The 26,707-nt window shown below is 38.5% G+C and overlaps 1 protein-coding gene across 1 annotated transcript in view; it reads left to right on the forward strand.

Moving 5' to 3' along the window:
• KCTD8 (potassium channel tetramerization domain containing 8) overlaps positions 1-13,134 on the forward strand; it is a 93,162-nt gene extending 80,028 nt beyond the window's left edge. The window contains exon 2 of the mRNA XM_005490052.4: positions 11,833-13,134. Coding sequence (XP_005490109.1) covers positions 11,833-12,293 — 461 coding nt within the window. The 3' untranslated portion in view covers positions 12,294-13,134. The remainder of the gene's footprint in view (positions 1-11,832) is intronic.
• Positions 13,135-26,707: the final 13,573 nt, after the last annotated feature.

Consider the following 26,707-nt stretch of genomic DNA (forward strand, 5'->3'; position numbering starts at 1 on the left):
GCAAGGGCTAAAGTAGAAGCTGGAAGATGAGTCTGTGTCATGGAACTCTCCCACTGATCAGCATTAACAAAGTAAACTTACTCCCAGCACTAGTTAAGGAAAGAAGCTCCAAAGTCTTAAGGCAATTTACAAGAGCAACACAATCAAATATCCTGCCTTTGATCATTCCCCTAACTCCTTTTTGTGGTGTTTTGAGAGTATCACTAGATAAGTCTTACTGACTTTGAAAGCCAAATTTATAATTTGGTGGCATTTAATATCAATTAGCTATTTCTTTTAGGGAAAATATTGCATCTAAAAGGTAACTAATAAGCATTGCTCATGGTCAGAATAAAATATTTCTTAACTGAAAACCCGTAAAAATAATGAGTCAACAAATATAAGTTCAGAGCTGAACATTAACTGACTACAGTTTGTAAATGAATGACAAGCACATCTGCCAGATGTTGCCAAGAATTGCCCAAAGCAATTGGGCCTATTCACTGTAACAAGTAAAGTTATGAAAGAAGCATGCTTTTTATAAAAGCTGTATTCATTTGTCATGTATACCAATGCATTCATTTCTGAAATTCTCCTTCAAGCATCAAAATTATTTTAACTATCTGTATTTTCAGATTTTGGGCAAGGGAAAAATATTTTTATAGGTGGAGAGAGAAAAAAAAATCAACCATTCTACATGTCAAATACTTTTATATCAAATAACTTTCATTCTAAAATAGCCAAATCACTCAGCCATACTGCTGCTAGTATAACATTTGTATTTTATTGCTATTGCTCTGCTGTTAATGAAGAGTGATATAGCATATGACCACCACTGAAGAATGTGGTGATTTACCCAGAACGTAACATGGAAAATGTGAACCATCTTGTTAGCTCTGGAAGTTTGTGTTGCCTGCTAGGAAATTTGCAGGTGACCTTACAATATTCCTTTAGTTGGGGTGGACTTTTAAAATTTTGCTTCTAGGATTTTGCAGAAGATTTTGCAATCTGTTTGCTAAACAGTGCTTTCTTCAAGGGTAAATGGGAGGTTTGACATCTTTGGCTGCAAAATATTGACCTAGTGATATAATCCAGAAATGGCTAAATCTGTCACGCATAATACTTGCTGGGTGGATATTGGCAGTATTGGTGGTTTCCTGACTTTGAATCTTTTGCTACAGATTCAGCTTGTCTTATCTATTCCAAACTTTCCTATTCCAAACTTTTCATTTTCTTCTTGTATGTCCAGCAGTGCATTAATGTCATAGCCATCTCTAACTTCACAAATAAAAATACCATCTTCAATATTGGACTCTGTTTGCAGTTGGATATGAAAACCAGTGGTCTTTCCTGTCATCTTTAGCTTATCTGCCTAGAAAAGACGCTTTGCAGAATGACTTCAGAATTTTCAGATTAATGCATTTAATAAAAACCTGTGGTCTCTTCATTGGTTTTACTGGAATGCAACAAATTGCCTATGTCAGAATTTCCATCTCTCTCCTATTTAAGTTCTGTTTGGGCTAGCACAAAAAAGTAACAAATGGAGCGGAAAAAGTAACAAATGGAAGAATGTGGGTTGGTTCAAAACAAGATTCAGGTGAAATATCTCATGAATTCAAGCTGGACACAGAGTATTTGTTATTTATTATTCTGTCATTCCATATTACAAAAATAGTTCCCTCTCTATATATTAATTAGTCTTTCTATGTCATGAATATATTGAATCTCATTATGAATATAATGATAATATTGAAAATACGGCTTAACTGGAAAGAAGTAAAGAAATTTTCCTCATTGATTTATTTCACTCATTCTACTGCACCCTTTCTAGAAGTTAGTTTAACATTAGGTGGTAGTAAATGTGACAGTAAAATATTTTTTTGTTGTTGTGTTCTTTTTTTTTTCTTTTGAGACAAAGCACTTATCACTTACAGGCATGTGGCCCTAATCTGAAAGATGAATTGGTTCATTCACTTCAAGTACCACATAACCATTCACACACCATCAAGTTTAACACTATTAAAGGGTAATTTCCCCTGTGGGAGCTATGCCCAGTACAGATGCTGTCGCTATACAGTGTCTTTTATCTTTCCATGGCAGGTAAGGAGATTTAAATAAGAGGCTTCATCAGGAGTGCAATCACAGACATATTCTTCCTATTGAAATATCCATGAAATAGAAAATAAACACTCCTAAAAATCTTAGTACTCCAAAACATTATCAAGAAGTCTTTGCCAGGTGTGCAGTTCACACTTTGAAATTCTGTGTTGAAATCAAGGCATGCGAGATGCATCATGGGCTTGTAGAGGACAGAAAATATTGTGGGATAATTTGTGTGTCCTATTAAATTCTGAATGTAGTAAAGCAGTTCCATGTAATCAAGCAGTATATTTTGCCTTCATCTCTTATAATCATCATTATTTCTTTGTAATTTTCTCATAATTTCTTTAGTTTATTATTATGTGTTCTATCAAAATTGATAATTAAGTCTGTGGTGAAGTTTTCTTCAGAACATAATATTCATATGCTTTGGCTCAAACATTTGGACTAAAGTTATATCTGCAGTAATTTTGCATCATTTCATCTAAAGATGAATTCTCTAGGGAGGCCAATAAAAATATGCTTCCTGAGTAAAGTACAGAAAAGTTATACAAATAATTCTTTTTTTTTTCTTCAAGAGAGACAGTATTTTTTCACATTATTTTCTCTGTTAAATTGTTCTTTCTGATAAGGTCTTTTTTTTTTTTATTCACACAAGAATGAACAGGCTTTTTTTATTTAATAAATTTTCTTTAACTTAGGGTCACAGAGTATGTTGTCTTTGGTTGAGATGCGATCAACAGTTATGTCTAAAACTTTCTTTAAATTTTTTGCAGTTTTGGACTTACAGCTCAGAGTCATCTTATTATTGAGGCCAAACCAATTTACATGCCCTGTAGATGTGAATTTGAAGTTTTGCCAGAGCATAGGGCATGTTTACAAAACTGTTTTGATTATGTATGAGTAACCTAAGTGCTATTCTTCATGTCAGAGAAACCCTGCTGAGATTCACAAGCCTCTCTGTGGCAGTCTCATTTGCAGGCCACTATGCTTGGCTTTCCTAAATCACATAAAATTCAGGTTCTGCTCAAAATACTGAAGCTGATATGTCAACAGCACTGGCCTTTTACCCGAGAGTTCAGAACTTAGCACAGTAATAAGTCAAAGCTTCACAGGTACTAATTCTCCCTTATGCCTGAGGGAAGTCAACTTGCTTCTTCAAAATGAGTACTTTACCCTGAAGTAATTGAAAGTGAAAGGGACATTATTTTCAGGTTTTTTGAAGCTATTCTACTTTGCATTGACTATTGCCAAGACCAAGTCGGGTCAAAAAACGTGAAAGGGTGAGCATTTGGTTATCCATAGCAATGCATCACTCATCTCAAAGGAGGAAGAAAATAGGAAAGGCTAAATTTCAGTCATCCTTTATCAAAAATACTTTGCTATTATGTACTAAGCATTCTTTGGATCAAGACTTTAATTTAAGAAGTGGTTTGGAATTTTGTACCACATGAAACCCAATTTGGAAACTGAATGCTTTTTTACTTGAAGCAATTTGATGCCACACAGCATAAGGACTCCTACACAGAGTTTTATTTCATGGAAATTTCTATGCTGAGCTCTTCAATTCTTCCCATAAGTGCAAGCTGTCTAGAGCAGAGCTTGTCAAGAGCATTTAGATATTTCTCACACTGAATATTCAGTTTTTAGCACGGTTTGTTTGGTATGTTCATAATGGATGTTCATCCATGGCCAGGGGGACAGCTGTGGACTGCACACCACTTAATTAATGTGTAGGCCTGCATATTAGCCTTGAAATAGACATTCAATGGGACATGGCCTTCTCCCCTCATCCCTTGTCCCCCAGAACTGAGTGAGATGTAAATTGTGATAACTAAACTTAGTAGTTAAGTTTTCCTGACAAACTGAGTGGACTTAAACCCACATAAACTCTTACTGCTAGGTCCAAGGAGTGGATTTAGCTTTGATTTTTGATAAATAGGACAGAGTGCAGTAATCAGGAAATACCTTGTAAATTCGCCAGCCATAAAGGTACAGCTTTAACCTACAGATCTAGTGATAAGAGTCCAGCAGAGTCCTGTGCAGGTCTCGAAGTGAATTCATGTGTTGAGCTGAGCTCTTAAGAACAGGATTTTCTTCTAAAACTGAAAATACTATTAATATGCCACTGAAAATGTCAGGGATTTAGAGCTATCCTTTCAGAGCTCTTAAAAGTAAAGTGAAATTAGACATAAAATAAATTAAAAATAAAGTGAAATTAGACATAAAAGGTAATCATTTACCATTGAAGTGTGATATTAAGTACTCAAACTTATGGTAATGAAAGTGTTCCCACAGCAGCCATAATCTGTCATCAGATTTCACAGGTGACTTCTCTCTAAGCTTCCAGTTTAGTGTAATACTCCCAGTCTTGGTGAAAGGTAATAAAAACCTAGATATATTAGATGAGTAAGTCATCAATGTGAGATTAGATGAGTATTCTTTTCTGTAATTGTATATTAATTATAGTTAATTTTATGTAGATTCTAAAGATTAAATCATAAAACACAATAGGTTTCATCTTACATTCACTCTGTCTATAAGGTAATTTTGAGAGAGGAGGTGGAGGAGAAATTCATTCAGGAGTTTAACATATCTGTGTTCCAGACTAAAGGTCCTGTGTAGCCTCTAAAAATTAGGACTTTTCACTTTGTGAAACAATGTGGAAAAAATTGCATTTTAAACAAAGTCATGTGTTACTCACATACGGCAAAAATTATTAATCAAACTGCAAATAATATTGTTGAATTAGATATAATTTCTTCTAGATATAAATAAAAATTATTTTTGTTCTCATTGCTGTTATGTTCCTGAACCATCCAATATACTGTCAGTTTAAAACCCTGTTGCCCTCCTATTTTCATTTTTTATTAAATCTACTAGAAATATGAAATTTATTTACTGTTTCAGTATTTTACATCATTATTTTGATAACAATTTTGCTGCAATTTTTTGAAGGTACTCTTGAAAGAAAATATGTTCTTAAAGATGTTTGTTGAAATTCTCAATAAATATAACATATTTACAAAACATGTATTGCTTATGCAGGAGTTAGTTTTGTTTATGGCTATTCATTTCAAATGAACTGATTTAATCAATTGGATTATTTAATTAATTGGATAGACTGTATGAAGTAGAGCTGAGTTTGGGTTTTTAAGTACATTTGAAGAAACAGGAAAGTGCGAAGATAAAATACCCTCAAGAACTTTTTTACTAAAATTACATCACAGAAAGACTCAAGATTTTGGGTTTGTTGGTTTGGTTTTTCAATTGGTTTTGGTTTTTACTCAAATCAACAAACAGGCTTTATTTTATAGTGCTAGCAAGGGAATTCATAAAACTCAAATCAGTTCACTTCTTTTATGCATATTTTCTGAAACAACAGTAAAAGATAGCATATTTTCAGCAGATTTCATCCTTCTTGATTGAGGTGGGGCATACTGAACACATATAAAGTGTTGGTTATGATTTTTTCCCAAATGACCATTTTTATATCAGCTTCAACTCATTTGCATGTCTTGCATCCAGCTATAACTATTGTACTCCAGAGCTAAGATTTTCCATTATTCATTTCAACACAGTAGTTACTAAAATAGCTAACTGCAGCAGTCTATGCATATGTTCACAATTTTTTTACATTTTGCAATAAAAATAAACTGAATTATAAACAAAAAAAAAATCATCTTTGAGACTGCAGGAATAAAGTAGCTGAGTGAGGAAATTAATTCATGCATCTGACACTGTGCATACAGGAAACCAGGTATTTGACCAATCAAAGGAGAATCTGAAAGAATTATTTGAGTTGAAAGGGACCTTTAAAGGCCATCTAGTCCAACCCCATCCTGCAGTGAAGGTTGGACATCTTCAACTACATTGAATCGCTCAGTCCCATCCAGCTTAAATATTAAACAACAGTCCCAGTCCCTTAAATGTTTCCAGGGATGGGACATCCATCACCTGTCTGAGCAACCTGTTCCAGTGCCTCATCACCCTCACTGCAAAAACTTCCTTTGTTATGTCTAGTCCAAATTTACCCTCTTTAGTTTAAAATCATTATTCCTTTTCAAATTGCAACAGGCCCTGCTAAAAAACCTCTCCTCATCTATCTTGTAGTCCCTTTAGGACTGGAAGGCTGCAAAAGGTCTCCCCAGATCCTTCAGTTCTCTAGGCTGAAGAACCCTAACTCTCTCAGCCTGACTCCCTGGGAGAGGTGCTTCATCCCTCTGGGCATCCTTGAGGCCTCCTCTGGACTTGCTCTTGTAGGCCCATGTTCATCCTGCGCTGGGGCCCCAGAGCTGGACACAGCACTGCAGTGGGGGCTCAGAAGAGCAGAGCAGAGGGGCACGATTCCCTGCCTGGCCCTGCTGCCCACGCTGCTCTGGATGCAGCCCAGGATGTTGCTGACTTTCTGAGCTACAAGCATGTTAAGATCCAGTGAGAGATGCCTCTGCCCAAATTAAGGTCCACATGAGTCCATATGCCAAAGTCAATAATTCAGATTTTATTTGGCAGTAAATGTGAGGTAGAGAAATAGAAAAAAATAGAAAAGGGGGGCTGGGGGTGGAGGCGGGGGACAGAGAGAGATCAAGCAGAATACAGTCACCACCCATAAATGCAGCATCATCCTGTTGGCCATTCTTCACCCTGGACCTCTTGGTGGTGAGGGTCCCAAGGTGGTGAAAAACTTTTTACTGTCTACACAGTTGGCTTATTCTATTGGTTAAATGATTTCCTCACTTCTAATGCTAATTAGTCCCATTCTCAGTCTCTCTTCTTTTGGGTTGGTGAGCCATGAGTTGGCAGTCACAATCTCCCTCTGCCAGAACTTTCACCCCATCGGAGCTGACTTCAGCATAATTGCTGAGTTGGCTTGCCCTGTGGCCTCCAAATTCTGCATTCTCTCTGCCCATTTTTAGTGATACATCCTTCTCCCCCAGCCTTTTAAGCCTGCCCCTCAGTCTGAGATAAGACCTGGACAGGAGAACCACCTTTATCTTATCTCAAGTTCCCACCATGGTGGCTTATCTTCCTGTCCAAGCTCCAGCTATCCACAGAGGCATATTTGGCACAGGTGTTCAGTGGTTATTGGTGGTCAGAGATACTATCTGTCGCATAACTTGGGGTGATCTTTGATATGCGTATGTGATATGCACATGAGAAGTTGCTTCTTTAGGCAGTTTTCCCCAGCAGGAATTCTTGCCTGGATGCATTACGCAGGATGTGCTACCCAGATCTTCCTCCACCAGGCCTGGAGTCAGCACCATCCTGTCACTCCATCCTGTGCTTATCTCTTGGCAAAGTCCTTCTGTGGTAAAAGTGCTTGAATATGATTTCTTTTGTGTTAAAACTGCTGTACAAATATTTAAGAAAATAAGTGTATACAAAAACTGAAATATAGACAAGCAGAATATCATTGTTTTATGCTTTTAATGTTTCATGTGTGGTATTTTTCTCAGATGCAGGAGATAGAGCTAAAAAAATCTGGTTAAAATAGTTATTCAGACTGCACTTCATGAATATCTGCAACAATTTATGTAAATACATGGTTACAATTTTCAACCAATAGTTTCTGGCCATTGTATGATTTGCTTTTGGCCTCTTCTTTCTCTGACTAGAGCTCTGTTGCTCAGTTACTGTTTGATCAGGAAGTCTGAGAGAATTTCTTCTGGTTTCTGTTTTGGTTTTCATAACTGATAGAAGCAGGTTTCCACTTCAGAGAATTAAGTTCATAAGTTTCTAGATAATTTTTCATCCATATTTTCTAGTGATTGAGAGTGATTCTTTTATTATTTGGTTCTCAGGAAACATTGGCTAAAATCTGCGCAGAGAGCAACACAGATGAGGAGTAAATACAGTCAAAGTAAATGTAATATGCCTTCCTGATCATAGAAATGTCTTTGAGCCATTCTTTCAAGTCTATTAGACTTTGGAGTCTAGTAGCCCTGAGCTACCCTGGATTTGGCTTGGGTGGAATTAATTTTTCCTCTCATTAGCTTGAACTGTGTTTTGGATTTGTGCTGAACACAGGGTAGATAACATGTTTTTGTTATTGCTGAGCAGGGCTTACCCAGAGCCAAGGCCCTTTGTGCTTTCCATAGTGCCACACTGGTGAGGGCACTGGGGGTGTGTGGGAGGCTGGGAGGGGACACAGCCAGGACAGGAGACCCAAACTGACCAAGGGATATCCCAGACCTTGTGTGATCATGCTCAGTACATAAAGTGTTGGGAAGAAAGAGGAAGGGGGTGGGCATTGGAAATAATGGTATTTGTCTTCCCAAATCACCGCTATATGTGATGAAGCCCTGCTTTCAAAGTGGTTGCCTGCCAATGGGAAGCAGGGAATTAATTCCTTGTTTTGCTTTGCTCGTGTGCACAGCTTTTGTTTTCCCTATTGAACTGTCTGTATCTCAACCCATGAGTTCCCTGGCTTTTACCTTTCTGGTTCTCTCCTGCATCTTGCTCATGGTGAGCAAGTGGCTGCGTGGTACTTGGATGCTGGTACTGCATGATACCACCATAGTAGAGGTGATGAATAAGCCCTGGTAAAGAGCTAGCTCACTTTCTAACTTTCTATGAGAGATGCTGCTAGATAAGACAAAACTGCCTGGGAGCTGTTTGGAGAGCTGGGCAACGGAGAAGGCAATAGGATATATCTTTGCAGAGGAGAATGAGTTGGAGAGAACCGAGATGCAGTGACTCACTTCAGCCTCTCCAAGATGGGGAACCAGCAGCTGTGAAGGTCCTGGAACAGACAGGAGCAGGAGAGACAGGTTGCAAGTCAGTGATTTTTTTAGTGTTACATGTGGACTTGGCAGTGTCAGGTTAGGATTAGACTTGATGATGTTAAAGGTCTTTTCCAACCTAAATGATCCTATGATTCTGTGTGCACAGTGGAGCAAATATACCTTCTCTGAGTTTTTAAGAGCTATTCTGCACTCCTGGAAAATAAGTATTTTCAGGTAGACTGAACTACTTGAATGTCTTTGGTGTTATCTTGGAATGGCTGAGGAGGTACAGTGAAAAGTGTGGCGGCAAAAAGGGCAATAACTAGATGTTTTTTGAATTACGAATGTAGCTAAATTTATCCAGTAATCCCTGGTGTTGAAAATTCAACAAATATTTTGTAGATCCTTCTGTATATATTTTAAAATTCTATTGGGTTTCAGCAGGCAGAAAACACTGTGAGGAAAACCTCCCCTCTAGCAGAACTGTTGCTTCTGTTAATAACACACTACTGAGAAAGCAGTGCATAGGTATATAAAGAATTCTTTGTGAGGGAGGATTTGTTAATTTTTAAAAGATAAGATGTGGGAGAAACTTGTCTTTCGATTCAAGTCATTGTGAATTTAGGCAATTCAGTGGAGCATACAGAGCTCAGTGCTCTAAGATACTGAACCTCAGGGCTGTGATCCAAAAAAGCATTTAAATACCTGCCTACTGTCATGCTCCTGAATAATCTTATAGCAGGAAATGTATCTTTTTTATATTCTTGAAGGTGTATTTCAATGTGCTTTTCTGAAATAGGTCCTTAGTACATTGTGGGTTTGAGCCCATGAGAAGCAAGGAGTACCAATAAAGAACTAAGTACAAAGCAAACAACAAGAAATACCATCTTGATATATGAAGTTGCATCAAAAGAAATGGGTAGGAAAGAGATTTGAGGACTACTGAGTACTGCAAACAAAAAGCTTTAGTTTCTTAGTCATAGAGTGTGTTGTTATATTTGAAGAAGCCGAGATTGTAAACTAGATTAGATATTGATGTTAATCATGTTACTGAAAATCAGAGTAACAATACTGAAATCACTGTCTGATTAACAACTCAGTTTGATAATTGCATGCTGCAAAGCCAGAGTAGTTCAATAATGCCAGCTGACTCTCAATTTAGCATATTCATATAATCGTTTGAGGTATGAAATGAAGTGCCAGATACAACAATAGAAGGAAGGCATGCAAATCTATTTAAGAAGGTGAACAAACTTATGAAAGAGAAGGAGGAGGGAAATCGCTGCAGCCATGTGTTAAATATTTGGGTTGAATATAATGAACTAGAAAATTGCTTCTGTTTTTCACTCTGCATAATGTAAGTACAAGCCCTGTAGGATTGTTGTCTCTGGCTCTTGATTATTCATGGGTTTCTCTAGATGGACTACAGAAATGGGACACAGCATCCTGAGATGCTGGCTAAAACAAAAGAAAAGCAGGTTGTTGAATGCTGCTATTGTTTGACTAATCTTTCTTTTCTTTTGTGTGTTGCTTTGTTTTGTTTTTCCCTGTCTCATATAAAATACTGCAATCTTCTTATGTTCCTTTGAGTAACATAACTGCACTGTCAAACAGACCACTGGGGGGTTCATGTTGCTTCTGCATTTTTTGTAATTGTAATTGCATTTCTTATTTGTAATTCTGAGCAACAAAAGGCTAAGTGAATCAAAAATCTTGCAACTCTGTCCCAGTGACCCGAGGTAGAACTGTCATACTCTGAGTTTTGGTACTGGCAATGGCAGTAAACTGATGCTGGTGTCTGGATAAACTGTCGGGATAACCTAGTTTTCATAAGATATTTAGATACTCAACCTGTTTGGAAGCCTTTAGGATTTGTAGGAAAAACACAACTGCCACTAAATCCCCACTCTGTTTTCATTTAGATCCTTAGATTTCTTTGCATTTTTTTTCCCTTTAGTGAATACTTTAGTCTGTTTCAAAACCCCTTAAACTCCATAGATATTTCTGTCATTCTTAGATAGTGTCCTAAATTAAGATTGTGACGTTTATATGATGTCAGCATAGCATCATTTCACTTCACAGCTGGAGTTTTCAAATCAGTCTTCAAAACTGAAAATGCTTGTACAGATTTAGTGGCTACCACTTATTTTTCACATTCATATTCTGCATAAAACTTCAAAACAGAAATTATATATGGAGGGAATAAGAGCCTAGATCTGATTTTCATGCGTGTGAATTGCTGAGCAGTCCCTGCCAAGAGGCTGGTGGGCTGCTCCCCTGCCATGGCAGAGTGCCTCTTTACCCAAAACTTCATAACCTCCTTTTCCCTGCCAGCCTGTGCAGCAGGAGGTGTACATCTGAATTCTGAGCTTGCACCAAGTCTGGGTAACAACTGACAGTAAGAAGTGCAGTGAGATCATTACAGGATAAAAAACCCCAAAACCCTAAAGACTCTGTCAGCCATGAGTGATCTCTCTGTTATCCTAGGTTTAATACTCCTTTTTCTGTCTAGAGCTTCTGCAGACTTGACATCTGCAGAGCACAGTATCAGTAGACTGTTCAGGCAAAGTGAATTAAGAGCTTCCAAAAAAAAATTAAAATCAAAGTCCTTGGAATATTTTTATTCAAGTGAAGAGCTTGCAAATTGTACAGTAGTATTTCCCTTATACAATCAAATCTAATTTATCACAATAAACTTCTTGCAGTGTAATAGCAAACTAGTTCATTTAAACTTGTGTGCAAGGATTTCCAGTGCAGCTAATTTGTGACCATCGTGCATGCTTCGTTACCTGGATTCTGAGGCAGGCAGTGAAGTTATTCTTGCTGTAAACATTCTTAGGAGTGAGAATTTTGAGGACCAGACCTTCAATTTGTTTACCAGTTGGGTATAGTTTTTGTTGCCTACTAGGAAATGAGACCAACTTTTGCCATCTGAGACTCTGAATCATGTGTTTCTAGGTGGTATCTGATCAGTTTTATGTGTAAAGCAGTGCTTGCTCAATACTTTTTCTCTCCTGCTTTTCATTAGGGCCCCCGCAGCGAACCGTTTCCCCCAAACAAGACCACGACGAAAGGAAGCACGACAAAGTTTTGGACAAGGGCAGTGAAAGTGGGACTTCCTGTAACGAGCTGTCCACCTCGAGCTGTGACAGCCACTCGGAAGCGAGCACCCCTCAAGAAAACGCCACCAGCACGCAGCCATCCACAGCCCACCAGCCCAACACTCTGACGTTGGACCGCCCGTCCAAGAAGGCCCCAGTGCAGTGGATGCCAGCGCCAGACAAACGCAGGAACAGTGAACTCTTTCAAACTCTCATTAGCAAGTCCAGAGAAACAAACCTTTCCAAAAAGAAGGTGTGTGAGAAGCTGAGTGTTGAGGAAGAAATGAGAAAATGTATTCAAGATTTTAAAAAAATCCACATTCCAGATTACTTCCCAGAGCGCAAACGTCCCTGGCAGTCTGAACTCTTACAGAAATATGGGTTATAGTAATCAACTGTTTCCTGACGTATCTCTGAGGCATTTGATGTTTGTTACATTGCCTCTTACTGATGTCCTCATCCTCCTGGCCAACTCTGCCACCAGAGCTATTCCTGCTGCTTATTTCTTTCTGTGAACAGTGGATGTTGGATAGTACATGTTTTTCTTTAAATATATATATATAAAAAGATAGAGACTTTAAAAATGCAAAAGGTGTCTCATCTAAACCACTTCATAATAGCAAAGAAAAAAGTTGCATGGTCAAGAAAGATGGTTTTTGAACCACAGTCTATTGAGCTTCATTATTATTTTGGAACATAGCAAATAAAAATCTCAATCATCATGAGTTAACACCTCATTTTATGTCACCATTAAAAATGACTCAGACTTACTAAGGATGAAGACAAACAGGGTTTAAAATTCAATTGAACTGGGTTTGGAACTAATTCCCAACATTCTCTCAATGTTAATGCAATAAATCAAATACCTGTTTTGCATGAGCACAATATTACAAATAAATCACACAAGAGCAAGAGGTTGTCTGTTGCTTGGAGAATTACTTGTTTGATACCAAGCCTATAAACGTAAAATGTCTAAAGGATTGAATTTACTTTGTTCTGGATCTGTGATTTTTTTGTGTGTACAGTGTTCTTTCTGTATGTAAGGATGGTGTAAATATGCCTTATATTGTTTTATTATTGCACCAACAACGTTCATCTATTAGTGCTTGTCAGGATTATTTCTGTGAAATGCGAATTTATGGCAGATTGTGAAAACTGGTTTGATGGTCTGAAAGTTTTTGTTATGTTAGTCGCTAAAAATGGAGAAAAATAAAAGAAACTTTAATGTATTTATTGAAATAACCATCTAGTAGATTTTCTTAGCTGTTGTTGTTGCCTCTCCTTTTTAAATAGAATCAAGCAAGTTTTTAATTTTGTTCAGTGTTTTCATAACTACTCTGCTGGAAATAAAAAAACAAAACAAAAACATATTTCAAGAGTGAGAAAAAGTATTTAGGGTAGTGCAGTTTAATTGGAACTGCCATACAGACCCTAAGAGAAAGAGAGTTATGCTAAGAAGCAAAAGAGGATGAACTGAAAAACTGAGTGGTTTTACTAGCAGAGCGGAAAGCAGTTCCAATTTGACAAGTTCACAAAAATCAGCTTAGAAATAGAAAATTTAGAATAGCACAGCAGAGCGTGCTACATCTACAAATGAAAAGTTTCTGTGAATAGTCAGCTCTGTATGGCAAAGCTGTTATCTCAGCCCAGATACGGGAAAATAAATTCCTTTCTCATTACAGGAGCACCAGGAAGACAACTGTGGTTCAGACAGCCACAGCTGAAATGGGTAAGGACTGCTGGAATTCACAAAAGAGCTCCTGAGTTCTTACAGATTTCAAATTATTACTGTGAGCACACAAATGTACACACCCACATTTAGAAGGGTTAATCTCCATACATGTTCAATAGCACAAACTGCACAGTTGTATAAGAGTAGGTGGTTTACATCTTATGGTAATTTTAAATGGTTTAGCTAAAATGGTTTATAGTTTTTAAATGGTTTTAGATAAAGAGGGCTTATTGAATTATAATTTCCAGGGTTATTCCTGATACCTGTATTACTTTTTAGTCCTCTAAAAGGCCACTTAAAAAAACTTCTGATAGTTTTTTAGAAGCGACTTCATTCACTAATTCTTTTCTTAACCCATCTAACTAGTTGTTCTCCTATTCAGATAGTTAGTTGACTTCAACATATTTTGACAACATTTTAATAACTTGAAGGACCACATCTGGGGTAAGTCTAGTCTGAACTGATGCAGACCAGTATGAGACCATTTGGCATCTCAGGTTTGCCTTCATGTTCCTTGCTTGCTTCTTCCTGGTCCAAAAGACCCATTCTTTCCTTTGAAAGTTTATTACTTCTTAGGCAGGGTTATACTTTACTTTCTATCTTTTTTAATCTTTGGATTCCTATTTTTTACCTGATGAAGATTCTAAATGTTTAATCATCATTTATCCTCCAGTGGATACAATTCTAGTTTTACTTACTCCAAAGTTAGACTAATACTGAGAGCTCTATTTCCACCTGGGATTATACATTTTAGATATAGACAGCATCTTCAGCATTCCTAGTAACACTTGTTGAACTTGGAGGTTTGCTTTGCCTTCCTAGTTATTCTCAGTATTCTGGGAAATAACTGCCTGAGGAATGCTTAGGTGATTTTTTCACCTATCTATTGGTTTTAATTTGTCAGTATATAAATATTTTTATGAGCTTATGTTTTTTTCTTTTATTATACTGCCTAAAATTTCTCAAAACATATTGATTCATTATTGAGGAGAACAGATATGTTGATATGTGTTTTTAATACATAAATACTGTAAGATTTTTGATAACCACTTTCCATGTGTTCATGAGGCATGTGAGTGATGTGGCAGATGAATGGCATTACTTCTACTTGGTAATCACAGTGTCATCTTAAGACAAAGTGATTTGGTTATGGAATTAGACAGTGTATACTGTCCTTCTTTCTGAGTGAAAAATTCCAATGTGTTGTAGTCAGAGAGAGGGGGGAGGAACAACAGGTCATGAGAATCCCTCAGTTGTATTCTCTAATTCCGGTCATACTTTTCATCCAGTTCACCCAGTTAAAGCTGTAACCCTATCTGTGTAGTTGTTATTCTACAGTTTTCAGACAATTAGGGAGAACACAAGCTGAGACATTCAGTGGAACCTGTGGGTGTTGAGATGGCTACGGTTGGTTGAAGGCTCCCAGGTGTTACAAGAGAATTGCATATTAGAAGCACTTGGAGGGTTGATTTTTTCCTATTGTCTTACATTCTTCTTATTTTCCCATGATAGCTGCTTTTTATTCTTTCATTTTAGTCTTCTTTTTCTCTTAGCTGTTCACTTTGTTATGCACTGGAATAGCCTACCATGTGAATCTGTGCCTTTTATTGGGTTTCAGCAGAGGCAGTCAGCACACTAAATATCCACTCCATTTGAAGTTTATAAGGATAATGTTTTTCCAAAAAAGAGAACCCGAAACAAATCCAAATGCTGATATTGGTCGATCCTCAATTATAATCATAGCATGGTTTGGGTTGGAAGGGACCCTTCAAAGGTCATCTAGTCCAACCCTCCTGCAATGATCACAGGCATCTTCAACTAAATCAGGTTGTTTGGAAACCTCTTCCAGAGTCTCACCACCCTCATCATAAAAAGTATCTTACTCATAACTAGTCTGAATCTGCCTTCTTAGTTAAAAATAATTAAGCCTTTTCCTTTCACAACAAGCCCTACTAAACATTTGTCCACGTCTTTCTTATAATCTTGTACTTCCTTATTATCAGCTCTGTGTCTCTCCAGGTCAGAGGGGAGGAGTTGTGGGGGCTGTGCCAAAGGCCTTACCTAAGTACAGATAGATCTGCAGCTCTTCTTCCACTGATGCAGTCACTCCATCACAGAAGATCCCTGGATTGTTCAGGCAGGACTATCCCTTGGTGAAGCTGTGCTGGCTGTCTACCATAGCACAGCTTCCAAGAGGATCTGTCCTATGATCTTCCCAGACACAGAGGTGAGGCTGACAGGTCAGTAGTTCCTATGCATCCTTTTCAAAGATGGGTGCAAATTTTGTTTAGTGTAATTAAAGACTAAGTCGTTTTGGTGAATGATTAAGTGGTAGGTTTAGGTGGTAACTGCTTGGATAAAATTTATTTTAAAAATTAAATAAGAAAAAATACAAAGAAGTAATTTAACATGTAAATTAAGCAAGCATATTTCTGGAAGGAAAGCAATAGAATTCTTGCTTCTGCAGATTTTCTGTCTAAATCAACACAGCTCCTTACATTTTGGTCTTATTGAGAATTCAACATGGAATACATATCCCATTATGTTTTTTCAATGAGTTTAATTCTTAATATTTAACATGTTCAAAAATATGGATTGGTATAGACTAGACTAATGATTTGAAACTGATAAAAATAAAATCTTCCTTTATAAGTAATCTCACAGTTAAACTAATATTTAATGAGAGTAATTAATTAGAATCTGATGCTACAGTTATTATTGCTCATATTTATTTGCTAGACAAGTGAGTTTTAAGCCCTCATCATAAATGTTACATGCAGCAGTTTTTATTGTTCTAACTGAATTATGGGGGCTAGAGATAGTTTTGCCATACAGTAATGTTTACTTTTGAAAATGTGTGAACAAAGCTGAGAATGACATGCTCGACTAGTCTATTACTGAAGGATCATTGCATTAACAAAAATGTTTAAGTATTAGAATAATTGAAATTAATTCTAAAATAGAATTTTAGAATTCACTTTGATTTCCTTTGAATGAAAACAATATGATAAATTGCATAAAATGCATAATTTTATGGCCTCCTGTAAAAAAAATAGTGCTTTCGCAATGTAGTTTGACTTGCTAATGTTGTCTTTGTTCAAGTAATGGCATTTAAAAATATACTTCCTACTGGAGGTGGAAAACCCAAATTAGTAACGAGAGGGCAATATTGAGTTCCTTTTCCAAGTGACTCATGTCCTGAACCAGGCTCTTTGGGATGCTCAGAAATTATCAAGAATACTTCAGGTTTCTGCAGGATTGCACCACTGATGAGGCTTATCATAAAAATAACATTCACACATTATTTCAGCTTGTATATTACAGGCCAGCAAGTAGTTTCTCATTTTCCAGGATCTATTATCTAGAAGAGGCTTTCACCCTGCTTCATATTTTCCACTCTGCCCCTCTCTTTTTCGTTGTTATGGACATCCATACAGTCACTTTTATTTAGGACCTTATCTGTTCCTTGCCTGAAGACACATATTCAAATTCAGGAGAGACTAGACTATACTGGAAATGGGTGGGGGAAGCTGGACACACTGGCAGTGTTATTAGTTTGAATAAATTCAGCACTGCTGGCAAGCAGATGCCATAAAGCACAAGCTGGAAGGCAAAGTCACATTGCCCTACAGCTTGTGCTCTGTTTCAGACTGTCAGGTAGCACCTTTCTTCAGCAAAGACCAGTCCTCCAGTGAAACAAGCCACAAAGTCATTATTCACTGATAAATGAGCCCCTGCTGCTGTCAGTGTGCTGTTGCCGCCTACACCTGCTGTGTGTTGGTACTGCAGCCAAATTGGACACCCCAGTTCGGGGATGGTGCTGCTGAGCTGCACGAGGCTGGGGCAGGCAAGGGCTGGGAGAGCTTTTCCTCACACCATACACCCATTCATGGGGATACACAGCTTGTTGCAGGCTGCTCTAGTGGGTACTTGCCTTCATGCCAGAGCACCTTGCATCACTATCTGCAATGGGATTCTTGTTTTATTCTGGAGGGTCATTACTGTTTGCGCAGAAAACAGCCATTCAGTGGGACCAAATCCCAGTATTCGCATGTGTAGAGCCATAGCAGAAGAGGCCAATCTCTCCTGCTTTAGCAAACTCTTCCTTCTTTGAAATTGGGCTCGTGACAGCATGAAATGGGGTGCTGAGAAAAGAGAGTACAAATGGTGCCCAGAAGAGAAACAGCACTGACTGTGCTCCCATCTGTTTGGAGCCTGGCACCCTGGCAATCCTCAGCTGCAGGCATTAGGTTGTGTAAGGCGCACTGGGGAAAAGCACAAATGGACTCAATACAGTTAGTGATGAATATAACAGAAAAAGTATTTGAGAGTTTTCTCCTCCCCTAGGGACTCTTCCTGTTCTTACTGGGCCGTCTCTTTGCCTCAGATAATAAGAAGAAGGAATTACAAAAAACAATAATTGACCAGATGGATATAGTGGGAATATCTATGTCTCTATGTTGTATTGCCTATTAAAATTTCTGTTTCTTCACAATGTTAATGTTACTTTATGTTCTTTTATATACATAAAAGGGAAATGTAGAAATAGCTTGATAGAATTCATTCTAAGACCCTAGTTCATATAATCCTTCACAGACATTAGATGAAGTTCTAGCAGTGAGCATGTTAAGTGTTTCAATTACAGTGCAGTGTAATTTTTAGCAAGCAGTCACCCCAGAACAGATGAGTACCGGTAACAAGAATTAAATTAAATTTACATAGAAGGAATGGAAATCATAAATATGCAATAAATAATCTTTTCAGATTCCAAAGCAACATTTAATTCTGAAATACTATCACTTACCTCTTATCTGCTTAGCATGCATGCAATTCATTATTTTAACACCAATCAATTGATAATGTGCTCCAAACTTAGATTCCTCCTGATACATTGCTGAAAGATTGTTTTCTTAATAAGTATATAGTGTACATAGTAAATGTAAAGTTTTGAGAGCAGGCAACACCTGATAGAATATTTTTCATCCCTACTGGATTGCTAGTTTGTCCTAGGAGGAATTGTGAAAACTATCAATCAATGACCCTTAAAAGCTTTATTCCCTGTTTCTCTTCCTATTTAGGTGAATTGTGTGTTTCATATGGCGTCATTTTTCTGTTGAAGGTAGCATTTGTTTCAATGCAGCACAAAATAGTCTCTGACAGTGTGGCCCTGAATTGTTCTGATTTATACCTACCCCTGATTTAAATTACATTAGTAAGCTTCTGACACGAGCAGTTTGGGTGACTGCTGAGTGATTGAACACCTGCCACAGAGTTGAGAAACGAACTCAAAGAAGATCAGGGTAAGAGTATTCCTCCATGTCACTGTGGATTTGGAGGCACCCCAAAGGATTGAAAGTCCCAGCCCCTCCAGGACATGTCATGTGGGGCTTCAGTCACTGTCACAGGAGGGATGAGGAGCCTTTGTGTATCCTTTGCCAAGGACAAGCTTGCTTTCACCATCTTGCAGAACTAAGACCAGCCTTTGGGGAAAAAAGCTGCTCTTTCACAGGTTTATGATGCCAGTCCTGAATGTCCCCATGGAAAAATTATAGAGCACCTTCTTGCTCTCTGATGAAAATGTGGGCTTGGCTTCTATTTTTGTCACTGAAGTCTCCACATTTATGTGAACATTTACCTGAAGCTTACATGCCAGTTTAAGGACTGTTGCTTCAAATAGGTCTCATGACTCTTCTTGAGCTTCTTCCAACTGTTCAATAGTGTTTTGGGAAAGAGGATGCACATATTCTAGTTTTGGTCAGTAATGGAAGGACAGAGAAAGGAAAAAAAATTATTCCCTTCCTGCAATGTGGTGGGGTGTTTCCATATATAGAATTATTAATTGCTTTTATATTGCAAATTATGTCACCTTTTTTCTTTCATTTTTTTCCCCCCATTGCTTTTTCCTGGAAATATACAGCCCAGATTTTCAATTATTTCTAACCAGGCTGCTTTATTCAAATGTTCAGTCATATTTTACTTTTCTCTCTATTTCTAATTACCTTTGAGTCTTTTTTTTTTAAATCAAATTTCATGAACATTCCATTTACTTTAACTTTGAGAAGATGGCAAGAAAAACATATGAAAGAGATCTTCAAAGGCACAAAGAGATCTCAAATTCCCTGTGGCATTTACTGAGACTTGAGCATGTAACTCTTTTTTCCTTTTATTTCTGAAAAACTCATGTTATCTCTGCAGTGATCCCTATGCCCTTCCCCTCATCTCAATAAGACTGATCATCATCTTTACCACAGCTTCCTACTTCCACTCCAAATCAATTTGAATTAATTTTACAACTAAGCTTTCTTGACATTGAAATCAGGAATTATTATGCTGTCCCATTCCTTTCTTCCACTAATTCTTTAGTGCATTTGAAAGGAATAATGAATCAAGTTTGTCTGACAAGAGCTATGTTTTAATACTCGTTGTGAGTCTGTCTTAATCCCAGACAGTGGTAAACAGCAATTGTCTGAGCCAATCTGTGATAGGCATCTCAGCAGGTGGCAAGTAATGATGCTGCTCTGTCAGCTACAGAAGCAAGAAGAACTCTTACACATATAAGCTTTCAATAAATTAGCTGTACATCAGTGTTTCTGAAAAGCTAGGGAAGTTTTCCAAAGTCTTCTGTGTCCCTCTGTAAGTCTTCACACACAGTGAAAATGTCATGGAAGAAAGAGAGGGAAATTATGTCAAGAACAGAATTTAAAAAAAAAAACTTTTTGATGGCTTTGAAAGTGATTTGAGTGGTTTCCTCCCATCTTCAAGTATCTGGGGATCAATGTGATCTTTATGTGCTTTAAATTCGTCATCCCCACATGATCACCTTGATGGTCTGCTGATGGCCATCCTGGGAACTGAGGCTCCCAAACCAATGAGTTGTTCCCAGCTGGTGCTCAGGAGCTGAGATCCTGCTTGAGTTCATAACAGCCATCAAGGGCCTCATCTCCAGAACTGCATCAATGCCCCACCTTAGGAAGCATAGCTGTAAATTCATGGATCATATTACTCCAACAATTATATCTTTTTGGATGTGTGATACACCCCATCATGATCTTGAGAGCAGAAAATTTCAGCAAAACTGCAATATTATGTGGGCCCCATATCCAGAATTATATCTTGTATTTACTGTAACATTAAATGACCAAAGGATTCTTTTCAGCTGGTAAGATACCAGGGTCTTAAGCTATCCCATGCTTACAGGATTATCCAGTTGATGCTTTCTCACAGGTCTAAAGATGTCTCATTTTCTTCAGGCTCCTCAGTCATCCACAGATACTCAATAAGAATGACTATGCAGTAGGTGTGTGCGGATTTACTTAATATCCCAGAATGCCTGTCATGATTTGCTTTTATATTTATTTTGCATGAGCTGCATGTTTAATGCTGTACAGCTAAGCATAAAGACTTGTCTCCTGTCCCAATACAATTTACAATGGTAAAATAAGAACTGAGACCATTGAAATGAATGTAACATAAATGCAAAGAGAATGGAATTCCTACTGGTATTCCTCAGAATAATTCTGTACAAATTTTATTACAGTATCTCACAATCTCTTAATATTCTTTTGTTTTTACATCAATTAAACCCCCTGTGAATTAAATCTAGTCATGTCTGGAGCATGCTTTTTCTGCACCAAATCTCCCTGATTACCCATCTTCCTATTTGACACCTTCATATTTGTAAGATTTATCAAATTAGTTTGCTCTATTGTTTGCTCATCAACTGTGTGATCAGCTAACTCAGAAATCATATAATGAGAATGCAAAATACGAGAAAAAAGTTCTCATGTACAACCAATTCCCCTGCAGAAGATTCTGGTTGGTGTGGTAGCTGAGAAGTTGTATCTTGTGCCACTGAGCAGGAAAACTCCTGGATGGTCAAGGGTGTTTCCTCACAGGCCTTGGCCCTGCAGCCTAATGTTTGAGTAAGATCCTGTGCTTTGTCAAACCCAATTCTGTTCATATGAATTGGGTTATTTTCCATGGATATTCAATTAAAAGATTAATGCCTTAAAACTGAGCCCTTAAATTTACTCTTCTGCCCTTTAAGTTCAAGTGCTAGCAGCACAGAGCAATATCCTAATGCAGCTGGTAGCCAGGGAATCTTATCTCATGGAAGAGGGGTAGATGGAAGAGCACCATGTTCCTCAGAAAGAGTGGTTAAACGATTCTAAAAAGGAGCATAAAAGCTCATCTACCTCTAAGAATGGAGACCCAGACATTTCCAGAGGTTCAAGGCAGATTGTTTCCATCTTAATGCCACACAGGTGAATTCTGCAGATCCATTCATCAGGCAGAAGTACTGGGGTAGGTGGTGCAATTTTCAGCTCTTTGTAACAGATGTTCCAACCAAAGTTTCTCAAAGGAAAGCCTGAAAAGATGCTGCCTAGACTCTGTAGAAGGCTCTCGTCTGAAACAATTTGCTGACCTATCACTGCCATTAATTGTTTCAACATTTAATGTTGCAAGTCTGTTTATGTTACCCAAGTGCAGTGCTGCATGATAGAAGAGGTGCATTCTCCTCTGTGGAGAATAACTATATCTGTGCCTTCTGTGCTGTGCTGTTCTGTATGCAAGTCAGGTGGGGAAATGCTTGCACATTTTTTGAAAGTTTTTTGAATGAGAGAACCATTTCTGGCAGTAGGAACATTTTCTGTCAGTGGCAGAGTGTATTTTCTCTAAGCCATCACAGCAAATTCCTATTTTCTTTCTCCTTTGACAGGCTCTATCTCCTGCACTGCACAGCATTGCTAAAATCATTGCTCCCACCTGGGATTCTCAGTTTATTGGTCACCACTGGAGGAGAGAGAGCAAATACTGCTGCTCTTCCCATCACAGGAGAAAGCACTTATAGCCTTTACCTCCTCTCAGTCTCTCTCTTTTACCTCTTATAAGGCTGAATGAATCCAACTGCATAGTCTGCAGATTCAGCATGGAATTTGGGTTATTTGTTTACTGGTTTGTGGGGATTTTTTCCCTCTGTAAGCTTACTCCTAGAGACAGCAGCTGCAAATCTGGGCTGGAAGCCAACTTTGTCTCTCCTTGAATAAAAATAAGACAGAGCTAGTGGGAAGTGCAGAGAGGACAGCGGAAGATCACACAGAAACTTACATCAACCGTGCAATGAACCCCCAAGATGCAGCAATGCTGCCCCAGAGGAGGAGCCTTAACAACATCCAAGCAGACACAGAAACTTGCAGATGCACAGCCCCTTGCCAAGCAGGTGATGATGGCAATAAACTGATCTCAGCTATTTTGAACTTACAGGAGCAGAGCTGCAGGATGGGAGGGCTGACAGCCCCTGCACCAGCTGGGTGCAGGCTCTCCCTGCATGCCACAATGCCTGCATGGGACAGGCTGAGAAGGATCCTGCAGGCAGCAGAAGCAGGCACAGTGTGCTCAGAGATCATGGTTTTCCTGGGCTGAGTGGGGATCATCAGCGTATTCACTGTGGGGAGGCCAGGACCAAATCTGTGCCATTTGTGAGAGGCTGCAAAAAGGAGCTTAGACTGGAGTCAAGGCCGTGAAAAAAAGCAGTGGCTGCTCAGTAAAGTGATGATGAGAGTGGAATGGGAAGCAGTGATTTCATCCCTTACAAGCTGTGGAGGATAGAAATATTGCTTCCAAAGGAAATAAAGTTCAAGAGTATGGAAAGGAAGAGAGGCATTTCTGAGTTCTGCCAGACTTGTCTGGTCCAGAAAATTTTCTCTCTTATTAATCCACCTTTTCACAGAACTGATAACTGCTTCGCAGCACAGACCTTGCCTTTCCCCTCCTTTCCCAGAGTGGTTTCTTCACCAGCTACCTTTTCACCAGTTGCATTGCAATTGGACATGGATTCAAGATGGAAAGCAGTTGCTCAGCTCTAGCATCACCAACGGAGCCACCCTTGGCAGCATAGTAGCTGTGTCATTCTCCTCATTAAAAGAAAAATAAAAAATAGGCTTTTAGGGAAATGCTGAGCAGCAAAGCAGTTCCAGGATGTGACAGATGTGACTGTCCAGATGTTCTGCTGGATGAGCTGGGGATGGTTCCTGTCTACAAGACCTGGGGTGTGACTCTGATGGGTACTGAGGTTGCAGCATTTGGGTAGGTAGGTGAAGGTGGATGGACAGATACCTGAAGGTGAGTTACAGTTTGACAGACATTTAGGATTTGTGGATTATAACCACAAGCTGCCAGTCTGCCTCTTTATAAGTCCCCCTCTGTGGTTGATGTCCTGGCCTCCGTCCATCCCCATGCCCAGGGAGGTGCACACAGCTTGGTACCGGGGCTATCCCTGTGTCCTGGCTGCTCTTCTGGGATGGGGAACAAGTCCTGGCTGCCCATCCCTGCACTGCTCTTCCCCAGGGAGCCACCGTGGTTCCTAACAGTGGATATGCATACAGCATATCTGTTCTACTAGATATGTTCTTAGGAAAAGAAATAAGATTGGAATACTAAAGTATTAAAAAAAATATGAAGGAATATTCACAAAAATGCAGGAGCAACAATGATGTCTCTGTCATTACAGTTGTGGTTGATTAAAAGTAATCTCTTTCCTGCAAGTTTTCTATATTTTTCAGGTCAAGGAACAGAAGCTGTGCAAATTTCTGCCTTGGACAGTTCTGCTTACTGCTCATTTCTACTTCCTTGCATTTGAAACAGCTCATAATAATTTTGTTTGGGGCAAATAGGTTATGTTCTTCAGCTAATACAGGACAGCAATGAAGGTATAACTCTGTGTATTGGAAGCAACCACCCACAAAATATAGCCCTTCATCCAGGATACAATAGTCCAGAGGATGATAAAGTGTCAGTATGCTTCTGGAAATAACTGTTTGTCAGAGAAACAAAAAAAAAAAAAACCAACACCGCTTCCTGCCCCTCTCCCTTTCAATTTATGTAACCGCTGAAACTGACTTCTAAAAGCAGTGGAGCTGGTAGAAGAAAAAATACAGGCCTTAAAAACTCTTATCAACAGGGAGAGCATTAGGCATGTCTCTAGGATTATTGACAAAAAACCTTATTGTAATCACTGAACAGTTTAGAAAACAAAATATAGTGTATGTACATGTAATGAGTTCTAAATCCTAGAACCAGCATTTGTCATTCACTGCCTGTTTGCTTTTCTGCTCACAAAATCTTATGTCTTTGCACATTTGGACACTGTCAGAGCAGCTGTCCATTCCATCAGTAGAGAGAGGTTTTTAAAACTGGAGACAAAGAATCTATACCCCTATTCAGCCTCTTTTACTGTCATTCCTTGTGAAGAGCCTTACTGCAAATGAGAATCTGGCACCTTTCTCTTCATAAACACTGACATTTATTAGCAGGTTAAGATAGGAGGAGTCCTTTTGATGAGTAGCATAGAAGATAATTAATTAGAGTTGTAATTTGGCAGAAAAGTGTTAATTTAAACTTCAGAAGAATTATAAAACTTAATGAATTGACCTGGAATGTGATGAAATTCCTGGCAACTTCCTAATTGCCCCAAATTAAATGACCTAAAATCATGATCAGACATTAAAAAATTGAATTTGTTGACCTGACCTGTGAGCAGGCAGTAAATAACCAATTGGAAGGACTGATAATAGATGTGTGTTCTGAAAGAATATGCCTATCTATAGAAAATACAAATAATTTATTTGATAATTCCTAGCCAACAAAGATTACCATTTTAAATCTGTTTCCATTCATTTCTAGGAAGACTCAGGGACTTCAACAGGGGAGCTTCAAATAAGATTTTAAATGAAGGAGTTCCCAATATGAGCGTATAAATCAGGAAATGCCAAATGGGCAGCTTTCTTTTGGCTGCTCTGCTTTCCTGCCTCACTTAACTCCTTTCTCTTTTGTGCTGTGCGTGCTGTCCTGGCACACAGTCACCTGGCTGTCACAGGTGCTGGAAGACATGCACTGATGAACATGCTCCATGTAGAGTGTTTCTGATCTTCAGATTTTAATATTTTCTAGATATCTTTTACAGTTCCTAGCCTTACACCTGATCTATAAAAGCAGAGACATTCAGTTTAATCGACTAAGCAGCTGAACCTGAGAGCACACACAGAAGTCTTATGCAAGGTTCTTATAACCAAAGAAATTTTCCAAATCAAAAATAGCTTATTAAAACAGAACCACAAACAGAAAAAAAAAAAGAAGAAAGAAAAAAAAAATGTTCTGCAGCTCAGCTTTGAGGAGCCCAGCTTCACTCCCCATTTATTGCTATAAATGCTGATGGAGGCCACTGGGCAGCAGAAGGGAATTTGGGCCAGTCTCCAGTCTGTAAGTACTGCGGCAGGCTTAATCATTCCATATGTTTGCTTATTTTATAATTTCCTCACCCACATATGGCTAAAGCATAATGTTCAGGCTTCACAGGAGGCAAAAAGAGCTGCATTCATAGCATCCTTATGGCTGACATTCATACTGGATATAATGCAATGATTTAAACACTGCCACCCTCCCTCCCTGCTCCCCACAAACACAAGGTGTCCTGTAGCTGGTCATGAACTATTCTGGGAAGGTTCTCGACCTTTTCTATGTTGAGGATATCTGAAACTTTAGAGGATATGCTGAAACAATTTTCATTAATGTCTGAAACATCGTGTCTGTTTCCTCACACTGATAGAAGTCAGCTGACTGCTCCCCAAATGCCAACAATTTTCTTTTTCATTGCCATTCTCACTCTGCTGAAATCGTGACATGTGTTCGCCACAGCAGTGAGTGATGCCAAATGGCATAAGATCACTGGCACTACAGGAATAAAACTGTATGAAAATCTAAGGGATTGGAAAAGCTGCTTAGAGGCTCAGGTGGCTTTATCTGGTGAAAGCTAAGGCAAACAGATCCTGCAATAATGCTTGGTAGGGACCTGGGCATCCTAGGGCAGAAATGCTGCAAACACTCTCAGTCTGCTGAAGTTCTGGGCAAGTTGCAGTGTTTGTCAGAATCAGAAAGTCATCTGCCTAATTAAGGATTGATTCTAAACTTTTACTTCCCCTTCATTATTATGCACTGCAAGAGCATACTACAAACATTAGCATCCCGTTATTGGTTCATAATGTTGTGCCATTACTCTGTCCCAGCTGAAATTA

The sequence above is a fragment of the Zonotrichia albicollis genome, chromosome 5 (genome assembly GCF_047830755.1).
Source record: "Zonotrichia albicollis isolate bZonAlb1 chromosome 5, bZonAlb1.hap1, whole genome shotgun sequence".
Lineage (NCBI taxonomy): Eukaryota > Metazoa > Chordata > Aves > Passeriformes > Passerellidae > Zonotrichia > Zonotrichia albicollis.